Source organism: Typopeltis vanoorti, chromosome 23 (assembly GCF_054136105.1).
Source record: "Typopeltis vanoorti isolate ZY-2024b chromosome 23, IOZ_Tvanoo_1.0, whole genome shotgun sequence".
Taxonomy (NCBI): domain Eukaryota; kingdom Metazoa; phylum Arthropoda; class Arachnida; order Uropygi; family Thelyphonidae; genus Typopeltis; species Typopeltis vanoorti.
Genome location: NC_143571.1, coordinates 31,038,485 through 31,054,755, shown reverse-complemented (window position 1 = coordinate 31,054,755; position 16,271 = coordinate 31,038,485). Strand labels below are relative to the sequence as shown.

Here is a 16,271-nt window from a genome sequence, read left to right as displayed (position 1 = left end):
TCTAATTGGGTTCGATCTTTTTTTTTTTACTTTATGGAATACACAAAACAGAATAGCACACATACACACACATAAAGACGATCTGCAGCCTGAAAGAACGAACTGCAGTAAATAAACCGAAAATGCACTCGATTATTGTTTCTGTTCAATGTGACGTCATTGAGTTGAAGTGGAAACGGACGTTTTTTTTATGGTCGACATTGATGTTGCATATTGTTTTCAAGAAATATGGTATGCAAAAAAAAACAACAACAATTACGAGTGCAAATTACCAAGTCTTAGTGCAACCTGTCATCGTGCTACAGTGTGAAAATTAACAGAAGAGGATAGTGGTGACTTTACTTTACTTCCAATCCTTGTTTATCTCATTTCCTTTCACTGAACACTTACTAAAGCAAAAGAAAAATAGGGGAGTCTAAAGTATAATCTTTGGAAGTTCTAACAGAGGAATTAAGTTGACAATTATAGTACCAGACCTAATATTCAGTTGAAATAAGAATAAATAATTATTTATTTGTGTTGGAAAAAATAAGTAACATAATAAATGAGTTTAAAAAATATATCACTCCTGTAAAATTAATGCCAGGAACAAAAAAAAAACATAATGTCACACTGTGAACAACAACAAAAATAAAACCTCATCTCACTTGTAAGAATTCCATACTCTAACCATTACCCAGGATTACACACACAAAAAGTCACACATACCCACGACAATAACTTTTAACTTCAACTCAATGATGTCACATTGGATAGAGAGGAAACACCACTGATATCCGGTAATAATTAATTATTTTAGAAAATGTAAAAATGTGTTTGTGTGTTTGAGGAGGACACCAGAATGTCTTGTCTGTGTGTGTGTGTGTGTGTGTGTGTGTGTGTGTGTGTGTGTGTGTGTGTGTGTGTGTGTGTGTGTGTGTGTGTGTGTGTGTGTGTGTGTGTGTGTGTGTGTGTGTGTGTGTGTGTGTGTGTGTGTGTGTGCCATACTGTACTGTTTTGTGTAACTCATAAAGTAAAAAAAAAATGAGCGAACCCAAAACCCTTTGGAATTTTTCTTTCTTCAGGAAAATAGCAAGAGAGACAAATATTGTGAAATATTTGTAGGTAATTACATGTTTGAATTTTTCATTGTGAGTATATTTGTAAATAATATTTCAGTCAAATAAATGTGTATTTGTAAACTGAAATGTGAACAATTAAGGTATCGTTGATGTGTTCTCCATATTTAAGAATATTTATTCTGCTTAGAACTTGTAATAAAGGTAACATTTAATTAGTTTCAGAAAATGTGAACATGAAAGAAAAAAAAGTGTTTCATGGGAGTGTGGGAACACCACTGATATTCTTTTATTAATTATTTTAAAAAATGTCTAAACTACAACCTATTTACAAGAAAAACGTGAAAGAAAAATAAAGCAGTAAAGCTGAGATTCCAGTAATTAATTATTTTAGAAAATGTAAACATGAAAAAAAAATTGTGTGTGTGTGTTTGAGGGGTGTGTGGGGAACACCACTGATATCCAGTAAATAATTATTTTAGAAAATGTAAACATGAAAAAATGTGTTTGTGTGTTTGAGGGGGGGGGGGACGACACCAGTGATATCCAGTAACTAATTATTTTAGAAAATGTTTACTGCTTATATTGACAAATATTACACAATCAAGCCAATGACGCTAACAGTTGACCAAATATCCTTCCAGAATTCCAATCTCTAATCATTACCCATAATGCCACATGTGAACCACAATTCCACACTTGAAAAAAAGACACAACGTAACGTCAATGACGGATGTGTCAACCTGGGAAATTCCAAGGATTTTATACTGTATCTTATCTCTAACCATCACCCACAATTCCATACACGAACCAAAACACACAACATGATGTCACAGACATATGTGCCCCCCAGGGAAATTCCAAGGCTTCCATACTTTTCTTATCTTTATCTTGATCTGGTTCAGAGTGTCTGACCAATCACGGCACGAATCCTTATCTTATCTTGATCATGATCTGGTTCAGAGTGACCTCAATACTACTAGTGTCTAAAATCCCAAATAAATAAATTTATTTATTTAATTTTACTAAAACTACTCTCTAGACTATTTTATTATTATTATTATTATTTGGTACCTCCATGAAGTTCAAAAACTCATCGAGGGAGGACACCTGCTCTACAACTCTGTCTCCACCACTCAATCCACTAACTGACCGCAACTACACCAATGCCATCTAGCACCGACCACCACCACTAGTTTTTCCACAGACAATCATAACATCCATGCGCACAGCAGGATTCAAACCCGCAGCCTTTTGGTTGGAGACCGGATATGCTAACAAATCGGCCAGCTGTTTATTTAAAAATAAACATACTGCAAAGATTTTCGATGGGATTTAAATTAAGGCTTCTAGGTGGCAATTCATTATTTCAAAGTCCACAGAATTCTCCTGGAACCAATCAGTACCCTGCCTGGAGTTGTGAGATGAACAGTTGTCTTACTGATAGATGCCATCTCTATTGGGATGTATGATGGACATAAATGGATGTAAATGTTCGGCCATAAGTTCAACGTACCGTGAGGCATTAAGAGTCGATTGTACATGCACCAAAGGTCTCAAAGACGTCCATCTGAAGATACCCGAGGTCATTTCTGGCAGCTCCGACCTGACATGCTCACTCCAGGCTATCCAGTTTGATGTTCTTTAGCCCAGGCAAGGTGTTTAGCCCAGTGTCGTGCCGTTAGAAGTGGGATTCTCTCAAGTCGGCAGCTCTACAAACCAAGACAGTGAAGTGAACGATCCTTGCACTGACTTTCCGGCTGGAACCCTCGTTCAGATGGGAGGTGATTTGAGATAATGTCTGGTCCCTATCGGCCCGTACAATTCGAGTCAGACGGCGAAGCCCACGATCATTCCAGACTGGTTGTCCTTTGCAGTTTGTCCAGCTGCTTTTTTTTTTTTTTTACCGAAATTTTTATATTCTCGGAACACTCTTGAAACTGTCGTACGCGAAAATCCAAGTTCTTTGACAATTTCGGAGATTGAGTAACCCATCTCTTGGGCACTTACGATCTGCCTTGTCAAATGCAACTAAATCCCGCGCTTTTCTCATCATAAATGCTTGTGGAGGCCAACGCTGACAGCTAAGTATAACCACAGTTTCGACTACGCATGCGTGCAAATGTGGCAGTTGCTGTACAGAGCTTGCATAGCATCTCCTATCCCTAATTCAATGGCACTTCAGTTTATATATATATATATATATATGTGTGTGTGTGTGTGTGTGTGTATTTTCCAGAATAACTTTATTCTGGAAAAGAGTGATTTGTTGGTCCCAGGGGCAAAATAAGCATTTCTCTACAATACTAGTAGAGACTCTCTAATCCAAAATTCTGAAGCCAGGTTTTCAGGGAAGTATTCTTTGAAATCTGTGATTAGACTCCCAAGATGGTTCTTTATATTCAATGCCAGTTCACTAAAAAGAAGAAGAATTTCATTCTCAGTTAAGAAAGCATCCAATAATGGAAAGGAACACGTGTTTCCAGTGTCGATTTCTTTAATGATGAAACCAAGTTTTTTTTCCTAAGAGCCGCAGTTTTATCCTGTACCAAGAATAAGAAAGCACGAGCACCCTGCAAGCTCATGTTCAGCTGGTTGAGGTGGCAAAATAAAGCTGCCAGGTAAGCCAGCCGGGCAAGCCACAGTTCATCAGTGAAATAATTCAAGTCTGACTCTGGGGATTTGTCAGAGAAAAAAATCTGCACTTCTGAACGAGGTTCAAACAGGCAGCTCGATACATTTTCCCCCGACAGCCACCTAACTTCGGGGTGAAGTAAAAGAGAATCATGTTCAGCACCCATTTGTACATTGTAGCGATGAATGCTACAATGGATAAATTTTGCTTGTGGAGCTACTTCTTTAATTCTTGCAACGACGCCACTGTGTTTTCCAACCATTGCACATGCTCCATCAGAACAAACACCAACACGTTTATTCCATTCTGTATCATTCATTTTCATAAATTGGTCTAATTTTGAAAATATTTCTGAGGTTGTTCGAGCAGGCAGTGGTTCACAAAACAAGAACACTTCCTTCACTGTTTTCCCATCTATAAATCTTATATACGTAAGAAGATGGGCCATGCTGGTAATGTCAGTAGTTTCATCCAATTGTATGGAAAAATATTTACTAGCCTGAACTTTTCTATTAACTGCTCCTTAACATTTGAAGACAAATCTGAAATTCTTCGTGATACGGTCTCATTGGATAATGGAATCATAAAAAATCACACACTGGGGAACAGGTGCGGCTTCTTATGCAATATATGTGAAACCATATGATAAATAACTAAGATTATATTTACGTTGTGTTGTACGGGGCTTTTTGTTGCATTCTTGTACAATGATGTCCTCCTTCGGTTGGTTAGGATTCGAAATGGTGGCTTCTGGCAGAGAAGAATTGTTTCCCCTGCTTACACTCATTTCTCCCTTGGATCTTTTTGAGGACCCGCTCGTTAACCACTTATTCATGTTCCGGTTTCTATCCTCTGGCACAAATTACATATAAATATGATAATTTCACAAATAAAATCTCACATTCAAAGACAATAATCTAACACCACTACTTTCTTACAACGGACAAACTGTTGTTGTCCGATCAAATATATACGAGTTACTTTCTGTCATTGTCATTTGATTAATACTTATTAAATTCAAATTGAACTTCCGTATTATTTTTGTATATTCTTATACAAAAGTTATTAATGATAATGTAAAATATAATTGTTTTCATTTAGTTGCATGAAATATTTTAAGTAGAACTGTTAAATATTTGTGCATACATTTTTAATTCTCACCTCATGTTGCGAGTAAAAAATATGTTAATTTACCCTTTTATTTTATATTATACTCTGTTTTTGTACCACCAGTGGTACGCGAACCATAGGTTGAGAATCCCTGCTCTAGATTATTTAAAAATCAACATACTACAACATGAAAAACGTTGACGTCGTTGAACTAAAGTTTATAAGAGTTTTAAAAAAAGGTGTCGTTACATTATGGAATGTAGTAGGACAATAACCTTTTAATTATATTTCTAACTATAGCATAAGTAATGTATATATTTCTTACAATATAAATATTAACATGATTGTCGAATGAAGTTTAATATATTTATTTAATGAGAATTATAGCTCGTAGAACACTGAATTAAAATGAATATCCAAGTCATAAAATATAAAATGGGTGGGTTGAAATAAATAATTCAAATAGTAAGGAGGATAGTGCTATTAAGATAAATTATCATCTTTTGTTTTGAGAAACACTACCCGTTATTTATTTATATTTGAATAAAGATATTCCTGATGAGGTGTGCTTATGTTGCAGGATTATATTACTGTGTGTGTAATTTACAGCAATCAGCAAGCCAATCAATGATAGCGGCATTTCTAAATGCGTGTATACTTAAGGTGTTCGCCCTAGTTTGAAGTATCAGATATAATTTTAAAAGGAGACATTTGTTTAGCCAAAAGTATAACAATTATAAAGTTAAATCGAACTTGAAAATAATGTGAAAGTCAAGAATTTTTTGCATTGTAGTCTAGTCTACAAAATCTTTCAGAAGTTGTCTCTTGCCTTCACAAAGGTGGAAAATTGGATTTGTTTTAATCCCTTAGCTAGTACTTGGATGGGGCTAGTTTCCCCCTTGACTTGACCAGTACACAGCTTTGGGTGCCCTAGACTCCTTATTCATTAGTTTCTTGCCTAGTTTTACGGCCCCTCGGAGGGCCTAACTGCAGAAGTATTAGTGTCCCAAATGCCCTTTTGCACGGACAATCACAAGCATCCATGTCTTAGGCGGGATTCGAACCCGCAGCCTCGGGCTGGAGAGCGGATACGCTAACTACTCGGCCAACCAGTATCCATTGAAAAGTAGATACACTTTTGCATCAAACTAATAAATCCCAATTGTAAGTCGGCCACCTAATCTGGTTGCAAAACCTGTTACCTTTTTACTTATCTTAAGAAAGTCATCAATGTAAGGGTAGGTATTTTTTATTAGTTGCGGAGTCCTGCCGTATAAGTGTCACACCTCTCATACGTTAAATTACAAATATTCTCCTGATCCAACGCTATCTTGTATTTATTTCAGTTCCTCATGCTCCATCCCAAGTTCAGCTGTCCGATATCACTAACACCAGCGTACTGCTATCATGGAGCCCTCCAATCAAATACACCGGACCGATTTCTCAATACACCGTTTGGTACAACAGCACGTCGTCCGTAGATCTGATGGAAAACTACACCGACCTATCTGCCGTTATAGAGGACCTGTGGCCGTACACTTCTTATACCTTCCGAGTATGTGCTTGGACAAACGCTGGAATGGGCAGATGGTCGGCTCCAGTAACAGACAGAACCAACATCGGACGTGAGTATTTGTTGTATTTCTAAGTGAACAGTATTAGTAATGATTTCATTATGATCAGCATAACTCAGTAACAATATTAATTGTCGTATGTTTCAGTTCCATATCCACCAAAAGATCTTCAGATCATTGATGTGACCAATAAAAGTGTAACTCTCTTTTGGAACGATCCCGCCTACAATAGAGGCCCTATTACCTCCTACGCCGTCCAATATAACAGTTCATCTATTAACGAGGTAATAATAGAGACTTGGCCACCTTTTTCGGTAATCAATCTGCATCCCTACACGGAATACACTTTTACAGTGGCTGCTTACACTATTGCAGGGAGAGGAGAGTGGTCGACACCAGTCACCACACAAACTGCTATTGGAAGTAAGTGTATCACCCAAACGTTAATCAGCATTTATCACTAAGATATCTATGAAAATAACTTCAGTTTTCATTCAGAAGTCAGCCTCAAATCACAAAACTGCCAAATCTTCTGACTGCTCTGTGATTTGATTTGTTGCTATTGTTAACTATTTGTCATACTGCATTTGCTCATTAGTTTTAAGTATGTTTTCAAGTTACTTTTTTTATTTGTGCAGTTCCCAATCAACCAATCAATCTGACCATATCAGTAACCAACACCACTGCTAACCTTACTTGGTTTCCTCCGGAAGTATTTGTGGGCCCAATAGAAAAATACGATATTCGCTGGACATCTGGAGAAACAAAATTCAACACAACCAAAGAACCAGGGCTTGTCGTAGAAGACCTATTTCCTTACACGAATTATACATTCATAGTAGCTGCAGCGACATCTGCCGGTAGGGGAAATTGGTCAAATCCTGTACTGGTGATGACTGAAGTAGGAGGTTAGTACTTATTACTTAGTATTTTTCTTGTTCTTCTGTTCCTTATAGGTTTCCAGCCCTCGTTAACTTTTTTTTTTCTTTTTTGTGTGTAGTGCCTTATCCACCATTGTATCTCATGGTGCTTGGCCTCACCAATACTACAGCAAACCTCCATTGGATACCACCGGAAAAAGAAACCGGTCCCATCACAAAATACGTGGTATCTTTCTCTTCTCTGAACACTGAAGTCCAAGAAGTAGAAACCAATGACACATTTCTGACAGTGTTTGGTTTGTTGCCTTACAAAAATTACGTATTCAAAGTAGCGGCAGAAACAACGGCTGGTAGAGGTCACTGGTCCGAAAATGTCACAGAAAGAACTGCTATCGGAGGTAAGAATTATTTTGCCTTTTTTTTTTAAATTAACCGACTAGTTAAAACTGTATTGTAAATGCTAAAGAACATTTACATAAAATATAATTTTAACAATGAATCACTAATTACAAAATAGACATGTTGATATTTTGTTGTTTTATTCTTAGCATTACCTTTACAAATCTGAAAAACCTGAGGATCCGAATCCCGCCTATTGTTGGTGAGGGGGGGGGGGTTTCTATTTCAATAGGTAATTCTCTCTCAGATGACAACATCGATTGTTCTCTAGTGACCTTTTACATACCTAAATACAGGGTGTCCCAAAATTCACGGAAGAAGTAATTTTGATAGAAAACACATGTTTTTAATTAAAAATTGTAATTTCTTATTGATTCATAAAGTATACAGTATAGGGTTATGCATGGAATAGCATATCGGGTAAATGGCCTCCACGGCATTGCTGGCACATACGCACTCTTTTGTCGAAATTTTCCATGACCGTTTTGCACAAATGCGGCTGAATTTCGTTGATACAGCGCTCAATTTCCTCCTTCAAAGCGTGGGTGGTCGTGGGCTTGTTGGCATAAACCTTAGACTTCAAAAATCCCCAAAGAAAAAAGTCCAACGGCGTTAAGTCACATGATCTGGGCGGCCAATTCTGATCACCAAAATTACACGACCAGGAAATGACTCATGCAGTAATTGAATTGTTTCTCGGGCTGTATGGCATGTGGCACCGTCTTGTTAAAACCACATGTCGTCCACATCCATATCTTGCAATTTAGGCACAAAAAACTGGATTATCTTGTCGCAATAGCGAGCACACCATTAACTGTTATTGCCTTGCCAGCCGCATTTTCGAAGAAGAATGGACCGATGATGCCTCCAGCCCAAAATCCGCACCAAACAGTGACACGTTGTGGATGCATTTGTTTCTCAACAATCACTCGTGGATTTTCTGAACCCAAATGCGACAATTTTGTCGATTAACGAAGCCATCAAGATGAAAATGAGCCTCATCGCTGAAGATGATTTTGTTCGAAAAATAAACATCCACTTGTTGTTGTTGTTCCATAATCCATTCAACGAACTCTCTTCGCTCTGTGTGGTCCGTAGGCTTCAGTTCTTGAGTCAATTGAACTTTGTAAGCATAAAGATGCAAATCTTTGGTGAGAATACGCTGTAGAGAGCTTCTCGAAATGCCCAGTTCAAGACCACGGTGCCGAATTGATGTTCCTGGACTCTCAGCAACACTCTCACGAACTGCTTCGATGTTTTCTGTTGAACGACTTGTTGAAGGACGGCCAGAGTGTATAAGATCACTAATTGATCCAGTTTCCTTGAATTTTTTAATTAATCTTTTCACAGTTGATGAAGTTAAATCACTATTCCGACCATATTTTGTACGAAAATTGCGAACTGTAGCTGCCAAACCTTCATTATTTTTAAAATATTGCTCAACAATGAAAATGCGTTGTTCTTTCGTGTAGCGCTCCATTTTTAATAACCCTGAACTGTCAGCTGTCACGCTGTCTTTTTTTTTTCCTCGTTGGCAACACTTTACCGCACAAATGGCGCTAAATTTAAATCTTGCGTGAATTTTGGGATACCCTGTATATGCATGTTCAATACAGAAAACAAAAAAGTTACATGTTGAAGTACGAAGCAGAAAATTATGAAAAGCTGACGAGTGTGATAGGTTCTCTGCCATTGCTAGAGGGGGGGGGGGGGATATTGGCAGTATGCGTGGGAATCATTTCAAAAATACATCAATGATGTAATATCGGCATTTGTCCATAGACTTCCAAGAATAAGATAGGAGTGGAATCGTATTAAGTAAGAAATTCTTAAGAAAAAGATGATGGGAAGGAATACCGTGTACATAAGAATGATATCAATTGCGAAAATTATAAGTAGCACTCCAGAAGAGACACAACTGTTGAATGGAAAGCTAAATCGGAGCATGAAAAACTGGCACTGCAAGCTAAAAAAAAAAACAATACGAAATAATTTTATCTTATGGAGCAAGTAATAGAAAGAATAACTTTTATCATTGTGGATGGTATGGAGATAGCAGATGCAGAAGAGGTTGTTATTGTTTACGTAATAAATTCCCATTTTACTAAGATCTTCTAACCTGATGTATGCGATATGAAACGTAATGCTACCTCTACACGCAATAAAAACGCTGACGTGTATTTGAGGAGGCACTATAGCTGTTGCATAAATTGAATAAGAATTCGACAGTAAGGGATGATGAAATATTAGCATGGATGCCAAAAGGGTCTTCATCTGAACTGGCTGTACTTTTAACCTGGCTGTATAAAGAAGATTCCACTGAAGTGGAAAGAATGTCGGATAATCCCATTTCACAAGGGTAGTGCAATGATGATGCATCTACCTATCGACCTATCAGTATCGCTGGTATGGTGGTAGTGAAGATTTCAGAAAAATTGGAAAGATAATATCGCATATAGAAATAGGTTGACAGATACTTCGCAATGAAGAATATGCAGGATATATATTTTTAACATTAGTAAGAGGAGGTCATGTTTGAATAAGTGGCGTACATTTATAACGTTACGGTTGAGTTATATAAGGGAAATGGATACGCTATGACACTTTTGGACTTTGCTAAAACTTAGGACAGGATACATCATGGAAAATTATTGTATAAGCTGTCGAATATAAGCTTGGATTCTAAGTTATTAGCTTGCATAAGAGGATGGTTAACTGATAGATATAAAAACGGGTGCATGCGGAGTGGGTCTGTGAGGTAACCTGTGATGTACGACATGATTTGTTCCTGGTTCATTATTATTCAACTTATACATTGATGATATTGGGAAGTATTTGACATGTGACACACAGGGCTATTTGCCTGATGATACAAAGAAAGGAAAGGTAATCAAGAATACGAAAGGCATGAAGCACATCAAAATGATTTGAACAAGCCGAGTGAAAATGACTGTCATTTCAATGTTATAAATGTAAAGTCATGAACTTTGGTATAATGAGATATTCAATGCCATATTATACATGGCAGGATTTTGCTCACAGCAACTGATTAGGCTAGAGATCTTGGAGTGCTAGTAGATACGGAGCGATGTTCAGAATCCATATAAAAAATTGGCAATGCAACTTATGTGATCTTCATGTGACTCCCCTAAACTATTCGTGCTCAAGTGTAGAATACTGGTTTTGAGGCAATGCAAATACAGTGGAGAGAGAGAGAGAGAGAGAGAGGAGGAGGAGGAGGAGGAGGAGGAGGAGGACGAGACTGTGGAATATAGATTTTGAAGACAGATTGAGAATTTGTGAACTGCAGACACTAGCAAACAGGAGAAAGAGGGATGCTATGATAAAGACCTACAAAATTCTGAAAGGGTTCATGAACGAGAACCAGTAAATGGAATTTTGAATTTTATGGAGGGTGGGGAGAGGATGATAAGGCTCTCATAGAAATTGAGAGTCTTAAATATATAGAATGAATGCCTTCAAGAAAGGAGACAGCTAGATATTTTCTCTCATACATCAGTTCTTTATTTATGATAAAATGATCATGTTAATTGAATTAATTTACATAATTACCAATTAAAAGAAGTAACAAACCAAATAGTTTAAAACAGGGGTCGGCAACCTTTTGAGACTCGAGGGCCACATTCAACGTTTATTTTTAATAATCGGGCCGCAAGCGTTTAATTAAGAGAAAATAATGAGTGAAAAAAATACGTAAGTTAGCAATTTTTATAATATCAATCTTAAAAAACACAGAAATATTTAAATTTCGAGATTACACGATAAAGTACGACATTCTAGTAATGCCGTCTAATATTATATTCTTTCATAACAGCAACATTTATGTAAATAAGACCAAGGGGCTTATCCCCATTTTCAATAAAGAAGTACTTGCTGTTCCATTCATCATTAAACTTTCTTCCTTCATCTGCAATTTTACGTTTTCTTGAACCCATTTTTGAAATTATTTTTAACAAATATATATCCTCTAAAAATAATCGTTAATGTTATTGAATTATATTAAAATACGAACCAGGGAACGCGACTGCAAAAGTGCGTCAAAATGTCGGTTGTCGTCGGATGAACTCGCTTATGTTATCCCTACTCATAAGGACTCACACGGTTGACTCGCGCCAAGTTGCACGGCGAAATCACGAAGTATAAAATTCTTTTTAATTTATTATTCATATTAAAAAATGTATTATTTAAATAATTCAACATACGGGCCACGTGGAATATAAGTATCGTCAACCTTTTATGGGCCACGAAAAATGCACGTTTGGGCCGCATGGGCGCCGCCGGTTGCCGACCCCTGATTCGTTAATTGAAATGGACAGATTTCACGTAATCCATTGCAAAATAAATCATACAAACTTTTGTTGATATTGGAAGCAAATCACAGTGCGTCATCTTTACCACTATTATGCAATTAGGTGGTGGACAGTTGTGTAATACATTGCATGTCGTTCAGCGATGAGTGATGGTGTTGTCTAGTTCTGGTGACACTCCCTGGTGGTTGACACAGCGGTGACATATCAGACTAATACCCTTTTGAATTATTGTCATTTCCTTCTTTGTAAATCAGACTGTATGTGTGTGTGTGTGTGTGGTGGGAGGGGAGGGGAGCAATGCTACTTGACTAGGAAATTGTTATAGAACAAGATGGTTTCCCGTTGCCTCCCTCATCCAATAGCATCCTGTTGTTTCAGTCTTCAATCTTACGGTTGGTTGGATAGCAGCATGCTGTATTACCAGGGAATAACGATCATGAAACAAAGTGATATATGCGTGTGTTCACAGGGTCGGGTTGCCTGTTTAAGGGAAGAAAGATTCGAGACTTGTCTTCTTCACGAAGTCTTCTCCTCATAAATACGTTTTTATGAAGAGAAGAAAGCCATGAAATTATTTATCAGTTCTAAAGTTGATATGTGCATTCTCTTTAAGTGTATTAGATGGAAACTTGTTTAGTGTAACAGAAGAAAAAGATCCCGAAATACTAAAGAGAGAAGTAGAAACAGCAATTAAGGAATTAAAAAATGGAAAGATGGAAGGAGTGGATGGAATACCTAGTGAAATCCTAAAACAACTGGAGAACAAAGGTATAACAGAAACATGGAAACTCTGCAACCTCATTTACAAAACAGGAGTATGGCCTAAAGATTTCACAGAGAGTATTCTTATACCAATTGAAAAGAAAAGCAATCCTGCTAAGTGCAGTGACTATAGAACTATGAGCATACTCTCACATGCCTCCAAAGTACTGCTAAGAATATTAAATCAAAGATTGTATAATAGAGTGGAGTATTTTCCGGGGGATGATCAATTTGGATTTAGAAAAGACAGAGGAACCAGAGATGCAATTGGAGTAATGAGGACCATATGCGAAAGGAATATAGAAGTAAATAAAGAAGTTTATATTTGTTTCATCGACCTTGAAAAAGCATTTGACATGGTGAAATGGGAAAATTTGATGGAAATATTACGCAAAATAGGTTTAGATTGGAGAGACCGAAGGTTAATAGCTGAATTATATATGAACCAGACGACCATAATAAAGACAAAAGTAGGAAAAACTAAAAAATGTGTGATTGGCAGAGGTGTAAGACAGGGATGCTGCCTGTCACCGACGCTCTTCAATATATTTACAGAAGAAATGATAAAAGAGGCATTTTATGAAGAGGAAAGAGGAATCACCATTGGAGGAAGAACAATAGAAAATATTAGATTTGCAGATGATCACGCAATATTAGCTAATACCGAAGATGAACTACAGCACCTAATGCAAAAATTTGAAAATATATGCAAGAAATATGGTATGAAAATTAACGCAAAGAAAACAAAAGTGATGAGATTCTCCAGGAACCCAGGAAGTATCAAGGTGATGATGATGAAGGGAGAAAGTGTAGAGCAAGTGAGACAATACAAATACCTTGGTAGTATAATACAAGAAAATGGAAAATGTGACATGGAAATAAAAGAAAGAATTAACAAGGGAAAATATGCCTTTTATAGCAAGAAAAAATTGTTTATTAATAAAATGAATAAAAATCTAAAGAAAAGGCTTATTAAGTGCTATATTTGGAGTATGACCTTATACGGGTCAGAAACATGGACAATTAGGAAGAAAGAAGCTAAAATGTTGGAGGCATTTGAAATGTGGTTATGGAGAAGAATGGAGAAAATAAAGTGGACTGAAAAAATCACCAATGAAGAAGTATTACAAAGAGTTAAAGAAGAGAGGAATTTACTAAAGACATAAGAAGAAGAAAGCATAACTGGATAGGACATGTATTAAGAGGAGACAGCCTACTGAAAAGAATGATAGAAGAGAAAATTAAAGGAAAGCGACCAAGAGGAAGAAGATGACTAACGATGCTTGATGATATAATGGGAACAAGAAGATATCAGGAAATGAAGGAGGAAGCAAGAGACAGAGGAAATTGGGGGAAGAGAATCTGCTGAGTTATACCATTGGACCTGTCAAGACAGAACACTAATGATGATGATGATGATGATGATGAATGTACCAAAATGTACAACGTATGCTACTGAAGTGGAGGAAAAATGAGCGAGGTCTTTGGATAGACTCAAGTATATCCAACCAAAGGACGTTTGTTGTTCGTTTCAACGAATGGTCGATATAGACATCTTATTCCAAGAATATCACTCTGTTCTCAATTATTAGAGAGAGCGAGAGAGAGAGAGAGAGAGAGAGAGAGAGTCGAAAACCATCTCCATAAATAAAGAGTAAATTTGAATTGCTGTATTTATTTGGCTTGTGGCTTTTTTGAAAGAATTCTTTTTACTTCTATGTCCTGAACACATTTAATGTTTATTCTCTGTCTATTAGTTCTGGATATTCAGAATCCATTATATTCGGAACCAACCCCAATATATATTTGAAGATTGCTTTGGTAGTCGTTCTCGTCCATTAAATTCGAAGATGACCTCCGTTCCTCGTACTTTCCATTAAATTTTACAGTCGTTTGGCTATCTGCATCGACAATTCCCTTTTCTAGATTTCCACTTATAACGTGTTCGGCCGTTATTATAATCTCATGACATCATTTACAATAGATTGATTGAGAGTTAGCTTTAGCAACGGATAAGATTATCGTTGTATTTTTTCTGCGCAAAATGTTTCTTATGATCATGGATTCTGTTGCCCTGTCTACTCGCTTCGAATTTGATCCTCCTAACTTTATGGAGGATCAATTTATATATATATATATATATATATAAATTCTTCTTCTTCAACCTTTTGGATCTGTCCACTGCTGGACGAAGGTCTCCCCCATGGTTTTCCAGACCACTCGGTTTTCTGCCTCTCCTATCGAACCCACTCCTGCAACTTGTTCCTCATTCCTCCGCCTTATTCACATTCACTGTCTTCCTCTTTGTCTTGCTCCATCCATTTGTCTCCACTCTGTTGTTTTTATAGTCCATCTCCCGTCATTGCATCTGGCAATATGGCCAGCCCATCTCCACTTAGCCTGTTTAATGTATTTTACGATATCCGTGACACCTGTTAGAGATCTTATATCTTTGAGATAGGAAGACAAATACTTGGATAAGACCTCAAACAGACTTCGTAATTATCTTGCAATTAATGATTCGTTTCTCTACATTTTATCTACCAATTTATACCCATCTCTTTTCCTTGGCGCAACTCTATCAATGTCTTAGGAATAAGCAATTCAAAATGCATTACTTATTCCTAAGACATTTGTTTCCCTGAAAAAATATGAATGTTTCTTAGACATGGAACAATTGCTGAGAACTGATCTGATTTTTTTTTCACAATCTAACAGTTAATTAACATTAACAATTTTTTTTTAGTTCCCTGCATTCTATCCTAATCTAATTATTGAGTTTTCTCGACTCGTGTCAAGTGATTTAAGGCCCGAGTTCAAATCGTCTAGAGGAAGGGACTTTTCCCCCCATCCCCGTTCAACCAAATCGTACGTATTGGGAATCAAATGATGCTTTCCTTTGCAAAAAATTGACCTACAGCAGGGCAAACTACTTAGTCATATCCGCTGAGATCCCCCTCCATATCTACTGACTCATTAGTTGCTCGATGCTTGCTTTTGTTAGAATTATCGAAGCACCTTAAATTATGAGTACAGTCGATGATATATTTTAATTACGGGTTTCTGGCCAGTTTGCCGCTCGTGTGAGATAAAACTCGAGTGTTGGGAGAAAACAACCCTTCCACTTTCGTATGAGACTAACTAACTCACCTTCAGATGAAAAGTCGTACAGAAATTCCTCATTTTCCTATTAAATACCTCCTTAATATCTGAATTGGCTATTATGTTATAATTTTTATATCAGTCGTTCAATACTAACGCTGTTGTCTTTTGGGCATCTCGTTTACCACGATTTATTATTATCGTAGCAGTTTTTTTTTTTTTTTTTTTCTAGTTTTCGTTACGTCTTTCAAATATCTTTCACTGTTAATCCACTTCTGATTAGATCCTTGTGAAACGGCAGTTCCCGGATAGGAGGGAGTGGCACTTCCTTTATTAACTTCACTAACTTCCCTCTTCGTTCTTTCTTTTTTTTTTCTTCCTTCCTTCCGACTAGAAAACGACGCTCTACTTCAGTTCAT

General features: G+C 37.0%; 1 protein-coding gene across 4 annotated transcripts in view; it reads left to right on the top strand.

Moving 5' to 3' along the window:
- The window catches only part of LOC150093736 (phosphatidylinositol phosphatase PTPRQ-like), a 66,092-nt gene that overhangs the window by 11,502 nt on the left and 38,319 nt on the right, over positions 1–16,271 (top strand). For all 4 annotated transcript variants that reach the window (XM_090413003.1, XM_090413002.1, XM_090413000.1 and 1 more), the window contains exons 3-6: positions 6,150–6,428; positions 6,525–6,800; positions 7,016–7,285; positions 7,378–7,656. In XM_090413003.1, the coding sequence (XP_090269129.1) occupies positions 6,150–6,428; positions 6,525–6,800; positions 7,016–7,285; positions 7,378–7,656 (1,104 nt within the window). The remainder of the gene's footprint in view (positions 1–6,149; positions 6,429–6,524; positions 6,801–7,015; positions 7,286–7,377; positions 7,657–16,271) is intronic.